Genomic DNA, 19838 nt, shown 5'->3' with positions numbered 1-19838 from the left:
GTCTTAATACCTGTGTCATGTAATGTATCTGTACTGTAGGTACCTTTGTGTGTCTATACCTGCACATTTACTATACATTGTACCTGTATCGGCAATTCTCAAGTTCATCACTCATTCAGCTCTATCAGGTAAAATAACCAAGACTTTTAAATGAAGGATGCCATTTAACCTGCTAACAAGCTCCAACAATACAGTCCTTTTGATAGAATACCTACAGGAATAAGGCCAGTCTTGTGTTGCTCAGAGACCACAAACAATTTCCTCATTTTTAAAATACCATTTGCACTTAATTTGCCCAAGTAGAAATCTGATAAGCAAGAACTACGATATATACTTAGTCATTTGTGTGTATAGATCAATTTGTACGATCTTTATAAATAGTCTGATTTAAGCTGGTGACTTTCACCTTCCATTTGTAGCTCTACAGCAGTACTACAGAGAAGAACACCTGAGAATAAAGAAAAGTTTAAACACGAGAATAACGATAATGGTATCAAAATTAGGGCAAAGGTTTGACAATCATTCATCAAAATGTTCACCTACAGAAACCATCAGCAATTGTGTTCCATGTGTTAACTTATCAGATTGATGGAGGTATGATCCCTCATGACATAACCTTACCCTTGTCTCTACTATAACTATATAAGCCCACCATTGTCTACATCACTGAACACCCAAGAGCCTTTATTGATAAACCATTATCTCTGTTAACTACCAGAACAGAATTATAATTTTCCATCCCAGTAATTTCAGTTCAAATAAGTACAATGGCTAGTTGATGCCAAAACAAAATCAGAACTGTTTGCCAAAATTTGCAAACAAGGATTGGAGTTGTATATGTCCTGGGAGTGTTACAAATAGCCCTGGACATTTGACTAATCAGCACATTCTAATCCTCGACATACCTGGCAATAATCTATACACCCTGTTACAAACCCAACAGGTATATACAGGTAATCCTAAATTACCGGTGTATATCGTCCATTAATCTCAGACCTCTTTAATCTTGTACACACCAGTACAAGCAGTTTCAAACTTACATTGAAGATTTTATTTTTTAAGAACTAGAAAAAAACATGTTAATGACGTTTGATGGTATCAGTCTCTGGAATATTAAATCATTAAAAATAAATATTTCTCTGCTTAATAACAGGTTAAATAGCTAGGATTAAAGTAAAGCATTTAATTCAAAATTTTCTTTAAACCTTATATCAAATAAAATATCACTGGTACCCATTAAAAGTCACTTTGAAAACTTCTATTATATTTTGAAAACTAATAGAATATATTTATTATCTAATTTTCACATCAATATCTTATTGAACTGAATATATTTAACTAGCTATACACAGAGACCTATTGATTAGAATTACAAATATCAACTGACATTGGTTCTGAACAATTTTTGTATTTCCATTCATAAATACAGAAGGAAGTTCCTCCAGAAATATGAATCATTACTGATACACATCAATAAGTACAGTACTTATTAGTGGTATTAGTGGGTGAAGTCAGCCACTGGCAAGTTTCTGAAAAACTACCATTACATGTATGACCGTAAATACCAACCATAATAACATACTGTCAATTATTTGTACTCTTGGCCATGAATACTGTTCAATGTTTGAGTATAGAAGTATTCAAAAGTAAACCGATCCCAATTCTGACTTTTGTCCTGTAAAATGAAAAGTAGATTTGAAAATCACTGTCACCTTGGCCCATTGATGTTAGTCTGTTAATTGTAGACAGACACTTTGTTAGACATGGCTATAGAGAAACAGTGCTATTATACTCATTACAAGTAATTCATGCCAACAACCTGTCATCTTGTACCACTAAATGTCTTTTAGGAGTATTACTAAATAGCTGACACAAAGTATCCTCTTGTTATAAGTAAATTACAGTCTCTTTTTCTGGTATGTGTCAAATAAATAAAAAAGTCAAAGTCAGCTAAAAAAATAAATGCATCCAATCAACCACACCAAGAAGATTGTTATTTGAATGTTTCATACATTGTTACTGTAAACTGCATGCACATAAATTAGACATTTGGTTGATAACTCAATCCTGTTTCCTTTTTCATTAAAATGGTGAAAATTCATTAGTACAATGGACAAGATTCATAAAAAGAACATAATTTTATAAATCAACCTCTTTCTGTATTATTGGCATTTGTGATGTGTAATGTAAATGTAATATATGCCGATCGTTCAAAATATTAGAATAATTACATCATAATTACATGAAACGGTCAATTACTAAACTGACTTGGCAATGAACTCTGAATGTCATCATGATTAGGAACAGTAATTGTAGTTACAGTCACAAGATCTACAATATGTTTGATGTATTACGTCCCTGATACAGTCACAAGATCTACAATATGTTTGATGTGCTAAGTCCCTGATACAGTCACAAGATCTACAATATGTTTGATGTATTACGTGCCTGATACAGTCACAAGATCTACAAGATGTTTGATGTATTAAGTCCCTGATACAGTCACAAGATCTACAATATGTTTGATGTATTAAGTCCCTGATACAGTCACAAGATCTACAATATGTTTGATGTATTAAGTCCCTGATACAGTCACAAGATCTACAATATGTTTGATGTATTAAGTCCCTGATACAGTCACAAGATCTACAAGATGTCTGATGTATTAATTCCCTGATACAGTCACAAGATCTACAATATGTTTGATGTATTAAGTCCCTGATACAGTCACAAGATCTACAATATATTTGAAGTATTAAGTCCCCAGCTACTTTTCTATTGTATTAACTAGGTCTTAATGATGTTTTAACAAATAAATTTCATCTGCAGTTGGTGCATCAACATTCATGTCTAAGATGTCAAGGTGATGATGGAGGGGCATGTTTTCTGATAATAGCTGTGTAAAGCTGGAGATATATAACACTCATCTAAATAGAGAAGAGGATACACTGATGGTCAACCATGCTTGTTTATCCTTATCTTGCTCAAACTGACACCACAGAATTTCAAATATTTGATGTTGCATCAATGACTGGGCATTTTTGACATCATTGCATTAGATATTCAACCTACCAGCATAAGGCACATACATCTAGACAACTGTAACTTGTGTCATAACCTTTTCAGAATTTACTAGAACTCCTAATTACAAAACCTCCTCTGATATTTGACACAATACCATGTAAATGTAAGGGGTAATGATGAATGATTACAGGTGTGTCACACAAATTTGGGCCTACCACGTACCTTTTCAGATTGTTGACTGACAACAGTAGTGTAATAATAACATATCAGTAAAGCCATTTGGTTTGAGAAAATTCTGATTGGTATCTCATGATCACTTATAACATCACACACCCACTGGCCAAATAATTCAGGTATTGAAATCCTTCATTGATCAAAAATATGCCACATCTTACAAACTAGCTCTAACACATGATTTCATTTATACATCAATCAGCCGGAAAATTTAGTTACCTATTTAATGAACAGTGAAATTGATCGTCTGAATAAAGTTTATTCTTGTGTTGAAAATCAACTTTACAAAGTATTCCCTTGTCAATTGCAATTAATGACAAATACCTGTCATACACCTATTTCTAATGATCAGAATACTTTCAAGTAAAAACACATCCAAAACATAATGTGCTTCCCCTAAGTTGTAAGAACAAGGGGTACCTGTCTTATTAAAATTCTGTATAATGAATGCATGGTCCTTTCAGAACAGTACAAACTTATGCTTAACCAACTAAATGCACAATCACAGACAAATTAAATCAATGCCAAATAAAGTACAGACAATATGATATATGTCTGGTGGAATTCATGCTTAGTGAACCCTTTCAACACGCATTGAAACACATTCTCTAGAAAATGGCCAAATAATTGATAAAAGCTGGAGACACACACGAGTCAAGCCAACATAACTATAGAACCAATGGCCCAACAATAACATACCGCTGACTCTACTACAAGCGTGGACGAAAACCCACAATGCCCAAAAGTACTACAAGAATGGAAAGATTAATTATAAACTAGAAAATGTATGATATTTTCATTTCACATCCTCTTCTACATTAAAGTTGAGCTAATACAATATCAAAACACCTGACAAATCAATTGTTCAACTAGCTACTACATTGGAATAATGAAATATTTCAAAAAGCAATTAATCTCACTGATCACAGACCAAAGTGAATTTCCCACTGATCAAATCATTATTGATTTTAACAAATAAACTGGCATTTGATGGTCTGCAAGAGATCAATACTTTTATGTGACAGTCTTATAATTGACAGCTATTCCAAATATTTATCTTGTAAATAAACATGTACAGCTTATTTCTGCCCTCACATGTCCATATGTCACTTCTCCATACACATGCTTTGTTGACTTATGATCTCGTATATCTAAACAAGTTCTTTTTTTTTTTTATGACAATATCAAGAAGGAAAAAAAACAACTTTGTAATAGTCATTTAATTTTCCATATTATCTGTGGTCTATAGCGTACTTATTTCAATGCAGGGAAGATATATAGGTTCACTCATGTCTTGTAGATGGAATTATCTTCCTCTTTTCCTACAATGGCCATCCACTGGGAGATCTAAATGTTGTCTTCCCTAGAATTTCAGTGCAATCTTCCTGGGTTTATATCTAACTTCTCTACAGTCTGAGGTTTGGTATATTATAACTCCTCTACAGTCTGAGGTTTGGTACATTTAGACTTCTCTACAGTCTGAGGTTTGGTACATTATAACTCCTCTACAGTCTGAGGTTTGGTACATTATAACTCCTCTACAGTCTGAGGTTTGGTACATTATAACTCCTCTACAGTCTGAGGTTACATTATAACTCCTCTACAGTCTGAGGTTTGGTACATTATAACTCCTCTACAGTCTCAGGTTTGGTACATTATAACTCCTCTACAGTCTCAGGTTTGGTATATTATAACTCCTCTACAGTCTGAGGTTACATTATAACTCCTCTACAGTCTGAGGTTTGGTACATTATAACTCCTCTACAGTCTGAGGTTTGGTACATTATAACTCCTCTACAGTCTCAGGTTTGGTACATTATAACTCCTCTACAGTCTCAGGTTTGGTACATTATAACTCCTCTACTGTCTGAGGTTTGGTACATTATAACTCCTCTACAGTCTGAGGTTTGGTACATTATAACTCCTCTACAGTCTGAGGTTTGGTACATTATAACTCCTCTACAGTCTGAGGTTTGGTACATTATAACTCCTCTACAGTCTGAGGTTTGGTACATTATAACTTCTCTACAGTCTGAGGTTTGGTACATTATAACTTCTCTACAGTCTGAGGTTTGGTACATTATAACTCCTCTACAGTCTGAGGTTTGGTACATTATAACTCCTCTACAGTCTGAGGTTTGGTACATTATAACTCCTCTACAGTCTGAGGTTTGGTACATTATAACTCCTCTACAGTCTGAGGTTTGGTACATTATAACTCCTCTACAGTCTGAGGTTTGGTACATTATAACTCCTCTACAGTCTGAGGTTTGGTACATTATAACTCCTCTACAGTCTGAGGTTTGGTACATTATAACTCCTCTACAGTCTGAGGTTTGGTACATTATAACTCCTCTACAGTCTGAGGTTTGGTACATTATAACTCCTCTACAGTCTGAGGTTTGGTACATTATAACTCCTCTACAGTCTGAGGTTTGGTACATTATAACTCCTCTACAGTCTGAGGTTTGGTACATTATAACTCCTCTACAGTCTGAGGTTTGGTACATTATAACTCCTCTACAGTCTGAGGTTTGGTACATTATAACTTATAACTTCTCTACACTCTGAGGTTTGGTACATTATAACTCCTCTACAGTCTGAGGTTTGGTACATTATAACTCCTCTACAGTCTGAGGTTTGGTACATTATAACTCCTCTACAGTCTGAGGTTTGGTACATTATAACTCCTCTACAGTCTGAGGTTTGGTACATTATAACTCCTCTACAGTCTGAGGTTTGGTACATTATAACTCCTCTACAGTCTGAGGTTTGGTACATTATAACTCCTCTACAGTCTGAGGTTAGGTACATTATAACTTCTCTACAGTCTGAGGTTTGGTACATTATAACTCCTCTACAGTCTGAGGTTTGGTACATTATAACTCCTCTACAGTCTGAGGTTTGGTACATTATAACTCCTCTACAGTCTGAGGTTTGGTACATTATAACTCCTCTACAGTCTGAGGTTTGGTACATTATAACTCCTCTACAGTCTGAGGTTTGGTACATTATAACTCCTCTACAGTCTGAGGTTTGGTACATTATAACTCCTCTACAGTCTGAGGTTTGGTACATTATAACTCCTCTACAGTCTGAGGTTTGGTACATTATAACTCCTCTACAGTCTGAGGTTTGGTACATTATAACTCCTCTACAGTCTGAGGTTTGGTACATTATAACTCCTCTCTACAGTCTGAGGTTTGGTACATTATAACTCCTCTACAGTCTGAGGTTTGGTACATTATAACTCCTCTACAGTCTGAGGTTTGGTACATTATAACTCCTCTACAGTCTGAGGTTTGGTACATTATAACTCCTCTACAGTCTGAGGTTTGGTACATTATAACTCCTCTACAGTCTGAGGTTTGGTACATTATAACTCCTCTACAGTCTGAGGTTTGGTACATTATAACTCCTCTACAGTCTGAGGTTTGGTACATTATAACTCCTCTACAGTCTGAGGTTTGGTACATTATAACTCCTCTACAGTCTGAGGTTACATTATAACTCCTCTACAGTCTGAGGTTACATTATAACTCCTCTACAGTCTGAGGTTTGGTACATTATAACTCCTCTACAGTCTGAGGTTTGGTACATTATAACTCCTCTACAGTCTGAGGTTTGGTACATTATAACTCCTCTACAGTCTGAGGTTTGGTACATTATAACTCCTCTACAGTCTGAGGTTTGGTACATTATAACTCCTCTACAGTCTGAGGTTTGGTACATTATAACTCCTCTACAGTCTGAGGTTTGGTACATTATAACTCCTCTACAGTCTGAGGTTTGGTACATTATAACTCCTCTACAGTCTGAGGTTTGGTACATTATAACTCCTCTACAGTCTGAGGTTTGGTACATTATAACTCCTCTACAGTCTCAGGTTTGGTACATTATAACTCCTCTACAGTCTGAGGTTTGGTACATTATAACTCCTCTACAGTCTGAGGTTTGGTACATTATAACTCCTCTACAGTCTGAGGTTTGGTACATTTAGACTTCACTACAGTCTGAGGTTTGGTACATTATAACTCCTCTACTGTCTGAGGTTTGGTACATTATAACTCCTCTACAGTCTGAGGTTTGGTACATTATAACTCCTCTACAGTCTGAGGTTTGGTACATTATAACTCCTCTACAGTCTGAGGTTTGGTACATTATAACTCCTCTACAGTCTGAGGTTTGGTACATTATAACTCCTCTACAGTCTGAGGTTTGGTACATTATAACTCCTCTACAGTCTGAGGTTACATTATAACTTCTCTACAGTCTGAGGTATGGTACATTATAACTCCTCTACAGTCTGAGGTTTGGTACATTATAACTCCTCTTCAGTCTGAGGTTACATTATAACTTCTCTACAGTCTGAGGTTTGGTACATTATAACTCCTCTACAGTCTCAGGTTTGGTACATTATAACTCCTCTACAGTCTCAGGTTTGGTACATTATAACTCCTCTACAGTCTCAGGTTTGGTACATTTAGACTTCCTCTGTAGTCAAATTAACATAGAACATACATAGGTAGATACAAACAGAAGGCTATATTTCCTCTGCTGTTGCCGTGAGGTTATCATAACTTTTATTTACACTTTTATAAGCTTTGGTATATACAGCTCGAACATGCATTCTGCCCAATAGAGAACATGTATAGTATGTAACTACTGCACTGCAAGAATATCTCTGTAGGATATGATTTATAAAACGTAAACTGTTACAGGTATTGTAAAATGTTAATAACGTTTGTAACCCCTTCCCTGCCTTGGCATAATCCAGACTACTATCTGTATCACATGACTCAGACTACTTCAAATTAAGCCTCAATCTTGCACATCATGCACATGTACAAAATTCTACCTCATCAGAGGTAAATACACTTTAGACAAGACAATTAGCTCTGATCGAGCAGGTGTTTTTCATTAGCACATGCACTTCAACAAGTTTTGTGACTTTGTGGTTCTGCTGAATTCTACACTGACAGCTCCAGCCCACATGCAGAAATTAATATCATCAGATTGGATATATGTTAAAGAGGAATGCTTTGCTTCTACAATATTTACTGATCTGTAGCAGACACTGATGAGTCACACTAGCATTATACATAAATAAAAATCTGAAAATATCTGAATATCTAGTTTTTGCCAGCTTTTGGCACAACAATGATATCTCTACAACACGTTAAAGGAACCTCTGTCTAACACAATGACTCCTGGAGTCTCTATACTCTCTACTACTCCTGTAAGATGTATAATATCCTCTACACCCTTCAGTACAGTTTCTATACTCTCTACTCCTCTTGTAAGATGTATAATATCCTCTACACCCTTCAGTACAGTTTCTATACTCTCTACTCCTCCTGTAAGATGTATAATATCCTCTACACCCTTCAGTACAGTTTCTATACTCTCTACTACTGTAAGATGTATAATATCCTCTACACCCTTCAGTACAGTTTCTATACTCTCTACTACTCCTGTAAGATGTATAATATCCTCTACACCCTTCAGTACAGTCTCTATACTCTCTACTCCTCCTGTAAGATGTATAATATCCTCTACACCCTTCAGTACAGTTTCTATACTCTCTACTACTCCTGTAAGATGTATAATATCCTCTACACCCTTCAGTACAGTTTCTACACTCTCTACTCCTGTAAGATGTATAATATCCTCTACACCCTTCAGTACAGTCTCTATACTCTCTACTCCTCCTGTAAGATGTATGATATCCTCTACACCCTTCAGTACAGTTTCTATACTCTCTACTCCTGTAAGATGTATAATATCCTCTACACCCTCCAGTACAGTTTCTATACTCTCTACTCCTGTAAGATGTATAATATCCTCTACACCCTCCAGTACAGTTTCTATACTCTCTACTCCTGTAAGATGTATAATATCCTCTACACCCTCCAGTACAGTTTCTATACTCTCTACTACTCCTGTAAGATGTATAATATCCTCTACACCCTTCAGTACAGTTTCTACACTCTCTACTCCTGTAAGATGTATAATATCCTCTACACCCTTCAGTACAGTCTCTATACTCTCTACTCCTCCTGTAAGATGTATAATATCCTCTACACCCTTCAGTACAGTCTCTATACTCTCTACTCCTCCTGTAAGATGTATAATATCCTCTACACCCTTCAGTACAGTCTCTATACTCTCTACTCCTCCTGTAAGATGTATAATATCCTCTACACCCTCCAGTACAGTTTCTATACTCTCTACTCCTGTAAGATGTATAATATCCTCTACACCCTCCAGTACAGTTTCTATACTCTCTACTCCTCCTGTAAGATGTATAATATCCTCTACACCCTCCAGTACAGTTTCTATACTCTCTACTCCTGTAAGATGTATAATATCCTCTACACCCTCCAGTACAGTTTCTATACTCTCTACTCCTCCTGTAAGATGTATAATATCCTCTACACCCTTCAGTACAGTCTCTATACTCTCTACTCCTCCTGTAAGATGTATAATATCCTCTACACCCTCCAGTACAGTTTCTATACTCTCTACTCCTGTAAGATGTATAATATCCTCTACACCCTTCAGTACAGTCTCTATACTCTCTACTCCTGTAAGATGTATAATATCCTCTACACCCTCCAGTACAGTTTCTATACTCTCTACTCCTCCTGTAAGATGTATAATATCCTCTACACCCTTCAGTACAGTTTCTATACTCTCTACTCCTGTAAGATGTATAATATCCTCTACACCCTTCAGTACAGTCTCTATACTCTCTACTCCTGTAAGATGTATAATATCCTCTACACCCTTCAGTACAGTTTCTATACTCTCTACTCCTGTAAGATGTATAATATCCTCTACACCCTTCAGTACAGTTTCTATACTCTCTACTCCTCCTGTAAGATGTATAATATCCTCTACACCCTTCAGTACAGTTTCTATACTCTCTACTCCTCCTGTAAGATGTATAATATCCTCTACACCCTTCAGTACAGTCAGTCTCTATACTCTCTACTCCTCCTTAAGATGTATAATATCCTCTACACCCTTCAGTACAGTCTCTATACTCTCTACTCCTCCTGTAAGATGTATAATATCCTCTACACCCTACTCTCTACTCCTACCTCTACACCCTCCAGTACAGTAAGATGTATAATATCCTCTACACCCTTCAGTACAGTTTCTATACTCTCTACTCCTCCTGTAAGATGTATAATATCCTCTACACCCTTCAGTACAGTCTCTATACTCTCTACTCCTCCTGTAAGATGTATAATATCCTCTACACCCTTCAGTACAGTCTCTATACTCTCTACTCTCTCCTCTACACCCTTCAGTACAGTAACTCTCTACTCCTGATGTATAATATCCTCTACACCCTTCAGTAAGATGTATAATACTCCTCCTGTAAGATGTAAGATAATATCCTCTACACCCTTCAGTACAGTCTCTATACTCTCTACTCCTCCTGTAAGATGTATAATATCCTCTACACCCTTCAGTACAGTTTCTATACTCTCTACTCCTCCTGTAAGATGTATAATATCCTCTACACCCTTCAGTACAGTTTCTATACTCTCTACTCCTGTAAGATGTATAATATCCTCTACACCCTTCAGTACAGTTTCTATACTCTCTACTCTCTATCTAATATCCTCTACAAGATGTATAATATCCTCTACACCCTTCAGTACAGTTTCTCTATACTCTCTACTCCTCCTGTAAGATGTATAATATCCTCTACACCCTTCAGTACAGTCTCTATACTCTCTACTCCTCCTGTAAGATGTATAATATCCTCTACACCCTTCAGTACAGTCTCTATACTCTCTACTCCTCCTGTAAGATGTATAATATCCTCTACACCCTTCAGTACAGTCTCTATACTCTCTACTACTCCTGTAAGATGTATAATATCCTCTACACCCTTCAGTACAGTTTCTATACTCTTTACTCCTGTAAGATGTATAATATCCTCTACACCCTTCAGTACAGTTTCTATACTCTCTACTCCTCCTGTAAGATGTATAATATCCTCTACACCCTTCAGTACAGTTTCTATACTCTCTACTCCTGTAAGATGTATAATATCCTCTACACCCTCAGTACAGTAAGATGTATAATATCCTCTACACCCTAGTACTCACTCTCTACTCCTGTAAGATGTATAATATCCTCTACACCCTTCAGTACAGTCTCTATACTCTCTACTCCTGTAAGATGTATAATATCCTCTACACCCTTCAGTACAGTCTCTACACTCTCTATCCCTCCTGTAAGATGTATAATATCCTCTACACCCTTCAGTACAGTCTCTATACTCTCTACTACTCCTGTAAGATGTATAATATCCTCTACACCCTTCAGTACAGTCTCTATACTCTCTACTCCTCCTGTAAGATGTATAATATCCTCTACACCCTTCAGTACAGTTTCTATACTCTCTACTCCTCCTGTAAGATGTATAATATCCTCTACACCCTCCAGTACAGTCTCTATACTCTCTACTCCTCCTGTAAGATGTATAATATCCTCTACACCCTTCAGTACAGTCTCTATACTCTCTACTCCTCCTGTAAGATGTATAATATCCTCTACACCCTCCAGTACAGTCTCTATACTCTCTACTACTGTAAGATGTATAATATCCTCTACACCCTTCAGTACAGTTTCTATACTCTCTACTCCTGTAAGATGTATAATATCCTCTATACATCAGTAGAGAGCTTTTTATGGTTAATGTTCATTAATCTACCTCCCCTCCCATTCCAACTGTCATCTCTATACATCAACTTGAAATACTTACCAGTTCCTGTGAAGCAAAGGCTGGGGAGGATGGCTCCACACTTGAGTCATAGCAGTAGTCAAATGTAAAGTTTTTAAATCTCTCCCGACTGTCACCAAAGTCAGACTGACCATCAACCTACAGGTAAAATAGACAATATATACAGATCAAACACAGGAGTATATAAATTCTTACATCACCTTAACAAATTAAGGTAAACTATAAAAATTAAAAAAAAAAACAGGAAACAAAGGTCAGACACAGAAATAAGTGGATGTTACCCCAATGTGGATATCACTGCTCACCGTTTTAGTTATAATGTTATGTAACAATGAGTTTTGTTGGTATCTACATGTCCTTGTGACATCAAACTTTCTGAAAAATGTTTCACTGGACATTGAAAAAGGAATCTCTAATTTCCAAAACCAACTAAAGTTGAAACAGTGCCTTTATATAACTTTTATCATATAAGGTGCCATGATGTTAAATTGAAACAAAATCTTTATATAAATTTAATAATACCTCATTTATCCTTCAATAAGGGGACAAGACGCATTAAGTTCAAACAAAATCTTTATATAACTTTAATGATACTATATTTATCCTTGAATAAGGGGCCAATAAGTGTTAAGTTCAAACATGGTGTCTTTATATATCTTTAAATGTATTTATCCTTAAATAAGGGGCCAATGTATAAATCCTGATTCAAAATTAAAAGACGAGTTTGGACAATTTTTAATTTGTTATTCCACTTTACAGCAATAGATATGGGTGGGCTTATTACCAGACCTGGGCATATTGCCATACAAATACAGTACATAAAACAAATGAAACGATATACTTTCTTATATTATAAGAAGAGATGATATGACGATAAGTGATAATAAACTTGATTGCATTAGAATTAACATTGATATCAATAATTTCTCATTCACACATATTTTCATAAACCAAAGAGACGATAGTCAAACACCTGATTGTTTGCCTGGTCGTTTCCTAACTATGACTTAGGTTGATGTGAAAAGTAAAGTTTACAAATACAATATGTTACAGTTCACAACTAGGGGTTGGAGGCAGTGTTCCTGAATATAGTTGGTATTTTTTTTTCTCGACTGGTGTGGATACCCATGGTATACACAGACACACAATTGTACATGACCTGCAAATGATACTTCAGTATTTCATTAATGTGATCTCTTCAATCTCATGCCTTGAATATTGACAATATTGCCTGAATAATGATGATCTTAACAGATTCCGCCTTCAAAACAATGCAAAAATCACTTCAATATTATAACATTAAATATGACACCGCTTCTATCAAAGGGTGTCGATAATGTAAACCAATCAAATTACATTCAACAAAGAAACACATTTGTAAAATGAGTATCAATATTCTGTCTTATGATAGGATATGTGAACTGCCAAACCATGTGACCTACATGTTTTATTGCCTGTATCAAAATACCTTTACATTGTCATAAAATCTGCTGTAATCAATACCCCATGTTCTTTCATAATTGGAGAATTAATGATACAAATTGATTATGATTTGTAACCTTTTGATACATTACATGTTTGAAAGTTTAAAAGTTCTATGTGTTTTGATCCTACTGATACTTAAGTATATGGAATGTTTCAGTATTTGACTTGTTCCGACCAATGTGTATCAGACCTAACCTCCTTTTTTTATCACACTCAATCAATCGTCAATGTTTTGGAATGCCAGGTTTTTTTAGCTATGATCATAAAATATATTTCAGATAATTTTAACAAACAAAATACTAATCATATAGAACCAGATTGCCTGGTAAATACCGGCGACATACATTATCACCTGACCTGCTTAAAGTTATCTAGGAAGAATACAATCATATGCCAAGGTGTCATAACTAACAAGATTTTGTCTTTGAAAATTACAATACAGTCGATTAAATATTGCATGTTATCCAGTGGAGTAATCTCTCTGACATAGTAAACTGTGAAGAAGAATGAATAGATTGTGTGTATGGCCCAAATTTGAACTCCCACTAGCACCCCACAATGTACACCATTAAGCCAGCTTATCGAATCTTCTCTCATTGACAGGTTGTCTGAAATCTTATAATCAGTAAAACATTTAAAACCGATTTTTTATTTGGTTGATGATTTCCATTCTTTGACAACATTTATCTGTGGTGTAACCTTGTGTAAGCTTTATTGCCTTAACCCGAATCAAAAGGGAAAAAAAAAAACGTTTTGTTGGATTCTTCCTATTGTAAACTGGCAAGCTGTTTTGTTAAATGTTTGATGGCAGAGTTATGAGTAGAATAATAGTAACAATAGTAGGATCTCCTCAACCAAACCAAGCTGAGTTCATACATTCACAATAAGGTCATTTACAGTCATTGTAAAACATATCTGCTGAGTATAATTAAATTATACCATAAGTATAGTACTCTAGACAGGAATGGTTAGGATTAGGGCATTTAAACTGGGTAGTGAGAGGTATACTAACAGGTCTATGTACAACAGCAGAAAGCCACTGGACACATGCCAATAAGGGGTTTGGTCCGAGTGTTGACATACCTATTGTAGAGTGTAGATATACAGGTATGGTCATATGTAGGTACTCCAGGTGAAAAATCAATAAAATCATTTCTAAGTATACATACTTGTCATGTTCCTAAATTCCATCACAGACAACATAATTCCTGTCTTCCTACTTTGGATGGAGAGTTCTTTTGATTTTCTTCAACATTTTTCCCCCCTAACTCTTGACTCAAGAATTATAAAGTTAAATTGTGATATTTTTCGTCAATTTTTTACCACAATAAACGAAGTCAATAAATAGCCAGGAAATCTCCAGCACCATTATCTGTTGAGAATGGAGTTTTCAAATCACCCCATATTTGGATATATCCAGGTATGTTGAAGGAACCTGAAGGAAAGTGTTAAATGCACCTTGACACATTAATTGAAAATTTGATCAGTTTACACATATTTTGACCATGGTGGTGTGATAACTTAAACAGCAGATGTTAACCCTTTTGGAACACCTGGTTGTATTCTCCTTGTACAAGTAACATTGCAATGGTCTCCACGTTAAAACTCTCTTTTTTTTCCCTATTTTGTCCTTGTTTCATCTTTCTTGAGTTTGAATTTAAGATTCTCAAATAATGGTCATGTATCTGATGACACTTAAATTCTTTGCTGTACTTCTATTCTACATAGGTTAATAACTTTTCTTTTTCCTCCACAACTAAAATTTTGAAGTCTGACTATCTTTACAAAGTGAGAACTATGAATATCATAAATGTATGTTACAAGACTGCTTTAAAATCCAGTGACTTGTAGGAAGAGCAGAGGGAGGAGCATGGAGGGGAGATAGGTACAAGTTGTATATTTTCCAAGGCAGGAAGTATAGGTCTGTTGCTTTGTGGGTGAGTGAATTTCTGGTAACTTGCCCTAAGGAGCTATGAGAATATCTTAGAAAGGGCTGTTAAGGGTTCAATAGCACAACATAAAAGAGACTGTAATGGCTTTAAGGAACAGGTTAAGGTACAATTAATGGCCCACCTAAGGCTCCAGAAAAATATTAAAGTATATAAAGTTGAATTAGACCATAACCAAATTAGGTGAACTCAAATTTTCTTTTGGGTAACCATTAAATCCACTTTCTCACTTGATTGACTCAAGTGTATTTGAACCACATGACTTGTAATTTACTGAAACACAACACTCTTTTTTCTCCTGCAAACTTTTCATGATAATTAATATTTTATATAAAATGTATATCGTTTGATTGTCCGATTTATCCAAAATTAATTTGATTCCAAACCACGAAAAGTAAAACTGACTTTAGCAACTTTTTAATTGGTTTGAATATTTTTTCTTTATTTTCTCAGGGTCACGCGAGTCCATCACACACGCGTCCAGTCTCCCGATACACGTCTGCTTACCTTGATATTCTCGACACTGATTGTATCCCCACTGACATCCACTATGAACTTGGCATTTTTCTCCCGTTCTCTGTAACGATAAATCATAAAGTTAACATCATCTCTACTATAAGCTATCTGGCATACTCCACATTCATAGTAACATATCACGTTACCTTGTTCAGAATCCTTGTTCTACAAACTTACTTTTTACTTAGAGGTCTCACCCTCACCGCTACTTTCACGTTGGACATTATTTCTAGCCAGGATCATCCATTTTCAATCCAATTCAGACACAAATATCCCATGTTTGGAGAAGTATAAATCTACACATACAGAACTCTACATAGCACACAGCACTGCACATGTAGTTCTGAAGTATGTGTAAACTCTGTCAAACTATCTCAGGCAGTCGGGGTCACGGTTCGTACGTCGACCAATCACAAGCGAGCTCACAGCTGTCACATCCTATCAGGCGGGATCCTATAAATATAGGCACTAGCCACGTGTAGTTTAAATGTTTGTTTTATTGGTTTAATTGGTAATGAACGATAGTTCTGTGAGCGCGACACGAGTTATTTCCCATAAGACAGCAAGAAATGAAATATTTATGTTTAGTTGGCACTAATGTTTGTAAGTTACATTTAAATACGCTGTCTTTCTCAGCAATATTTTTTATCATTATTTTAATCAAACTTGTCGAAGAATTTTTTTTTCGATCTTACATCCTCACAGCACTTTAATAGAAATTGGGTTTAAAGGATGTGATGGCAGTTGAAATTGTTCATATTGTTTACATTTGTCACAATAAGGAATAATCCAATGGTTTAGAGCACCAAATGGCGGATGGAAAGGTAGAATATGATCAGAGGGAACTGGAAGGCGAAAGCTGTAGAAGTCTCAACAATTTAAGTAAGAAATTCACATTCTCGGGATATAACCTAACATTATGTATCTAGATTCATTTGTTTACAAAATGGCAGAGAATACAGTTATTATGTTTTGATACCACTATACTTTATTGAATTTCAATCATTTGATAGGGATTTTCCTTCCTGATAGGACATATATTAGTTACTGCCTTAAAAAAAATTCATACTTTTTCACCACACACTTCAGTAGATACCACTGTAATGCCAATTAATTTTAGAAAGATAAAAAAAACTTGCACAAACATATATGTAAGTTAGGAGGTAATTCCAAATGAACTGTGAAAATGTAGTCTAATTATGACCAGAGACGTATAAAACGTGATATATACGTCTCTGTTATGACAAAGATATAAAGAATAGTTGATAAATTTACTTTGCAAAAAATGAAGTATGCTGTATAATAATAGCCATCATTTATAAAAGATTTTTTGATCTGCAAGTTTTGATATTGTTTTCATGTACAAATCCTAGCATGACAATTCTGTCAACTGCACGATTGGTATAATTTATAGCCATTACACTATTGGTGAAAAGATGAAAGATATCTTGTAATACATGTATTAAGGGCAATTGATGGTACATGAACATTCATTTTTCCTAAAACAGAAGGAGGCCAGGCTAAATCTGTTTAGTTTTGTTGAATTTGAGAGAATTACAGCGTATTCATGGTTATTACCTAACAACACAAGGTTCACCATTGGTAAGGGTTGGGAAAGACAAGGGGGCCAGCCTTTGTTCCACTTTACATTTAGCTGCTATGAAAAAATTGTTTTATGTGCTAATGTGTTCACTGTAGTAGCACACTGCATGTTTCCTATATTTTTTTCCCTTTGCATATCTGAAGTGTTCTTTGATTCCGACTAATTAAGCATATCTATTTCACTTGTGTGACTGCAGGTGTCCACTGCAGACAGGTACAGTATACCTGTGTATATCAGGTACTTGTGTGACTGCAGGTGTCCACTGCAGACAGGTACAGTATACCTGTGTATATCAGACACTTGTGACTGCAGGTGTCCACTGCAGACAGGTACAGTATACCTGTGTATATCAGACACTTGTGTGACTGCAGGTGTCCACTGCAGACAGGTACAGTATACCTGTGTATATCAGACACTTGTGTGACTGCAGGTGTCCACTGCAGACAGGTACAGTATACCTGTGTATATCAGACACTTGTGTGACTGCAGGTGTCCACTGCTGACAGGTACAGTATACCTGTGTATATCAGACACTTGTGTGACTGCAAGTGTCCACTGCAGACAGGTACAGTATACCTGTGTATATCAGACACTTGTGTGACTGCAGGTGTCCACTGCAGACAGGTACAGTATACCTGTGTATATCAGACACTTGTGTGACTGATGAACAAACTCTAACAATTCTGTACACCAAACTAACTATATTAACTATAATATATTGGTCTGGAGTCAATGAACAACAATCAGCCAGGTCAAATCAATGAATGACACTCATGGACTCCAGACTAATATATATAAAATTAAAGAAACAGAATAATTCAGACTACAGACTAACAGTACTGGGGAATTATTACTGAGATACATCACCACGCAGCTGTAATGGATGCAATGGCTGACTGATCGGTCCAAAATCATAACAAAAACTATTTCAGTTTAAACAATGAAAATTTATTGTAATGAGATGCTTGTTTTGAGATTTCATCTCCATATTCATTTCAGACTTTAAATCAAGTGTTTCAAATAATATTGCAACATTAATGTTGGTGATTCTTAATATCTTTTAAAATACTTTTAACATTCTATGTAACATGCTACTTCCACAACCAGTAAAGATTTCTTGAACAAGGGGAAACAACTCTACTATCGTTACAATGAAAACTGGGAGCTTGACGAGATATTTAAAGTGTCAATTGTTAAGCGTAAACACAAATGAAATAGATTGAGCATCACAAGAACAGTTATCTATTTAAAAAAAAAACTCCTTACATGCACTGTATCTAACATAGATGTAAAATATTCTTTAAAAATGCTTAAAATATCTACGGAATTCTACTTGCTGCTACGATGAATATTTACTGTTTAAAATGCTATATTTGTAGAAGTTATCTCCCTTAGTATTTATATGGGGAGGTAACACTACAAAATAAATGGTGGATATCAAAGGTAAGTACATTAAGTTTATAGATGTTCTATACATCACCTGGTACATATATAACACATAAACAATTCTAATACAACTGACAGTAATTCCCAATCTAAACAATGAATCTATACTCACGGCAGTGTAACAGACACCAATTACTCATCACACATTTGTAGGACCTCTTTTAAAATCATTTTTAAAATTGAAAAAATAACTATCGAAATATAATGTATGTGCCTGCAGCGAACTATCAGATACATATTAACAAATAGACTGAATTATTGGATCTTTTAAATGGGACTTTTATCAGAACTAATAAGCACATTAATTACAATAAAAGATACTGTAATATAACAGGATTGAACTGATAGTCTGTATAACAATGTATACACAGATACAACAGGGGGGTCTGTATAACAATGTATACTTCTGTATAACAATGTATACACAGATACAACAGACTATTACCTGGGTAGATACTGGGGTCTGTATAACAATGTATACACACAACAGACTATTACCTGGGTAGATACTGATACAATGTATACACAGGACTATTACCTGGGTATATAACAATGATACTGTATAACAATGTATACACAGATACAACAGACTATATACCTGGGTAGATACTGGAGTTTATAACAATGTATACAACAGACTATTACCTGGGTAGATATGTATAACAATGTATACACAGATACAAACAGACTATTACCTGGGTAGTATACACAGAAACAGACTATTACCTGGGTAGATACTGGAGTCTGTATAACAATGTATACACAGATACAACAGACTATTACCTGGGTAGATACTGGAGTCTGTATAACAATG

The 19838-nt window shown here is 35.4% G+C and overlaps 1 protein-coding gene across 1 annotated transcript in view; it reads right to left on the bottom strand.

Moving 5' to 3' along the window:
* Positions 1-16199, bottom strand: part of LOC132559734 (uncharacterized) — a 108762-nt gene extending 92563 nt beyond the window's left edge. Inside the window, exons 1-3 of the mRNA XM_060224361.1 lie at positions 16153-16199; positions 15967-16036; positions 12047-12163 (exon numbers count right to left, since the gene is read on the bottom strand). Of these exons, the coding sequence (XP_060080344.1) occupies positions 12047-12163; positions 15967-16036; positions 16153-16199 (234 nt within the window). The remainder of the gene's footprint in view (positions 1-12046; positions 12164-15966; positions 16037-16152) is intronic.
* Positions 16200-19838: the final 3639 nt, after the last annotated feature.

Source organism: Ylistrum balloti, unplaced genomic scaffold (assembly GCF_031769215.1).
Source record: "Ylistrum balloti isolate Yb309-2 unplaced genomic scaffold, AGI_CSIRO_Ybal_v1 Utg370962, whole genome shotgun sequence".
Classification (NCBI taxonomy): domain Eukaryota; kingdom Metazoa; phylum Mollusca; class Bivalvia; order Pectinida; family Pectinidae; genus Ylistrum; species Ylistrum balloti.
Note: the sequence above shows the minus strand (reverse complement) of the source record. Positions and strands in the feature narration are given on the sequence as shown.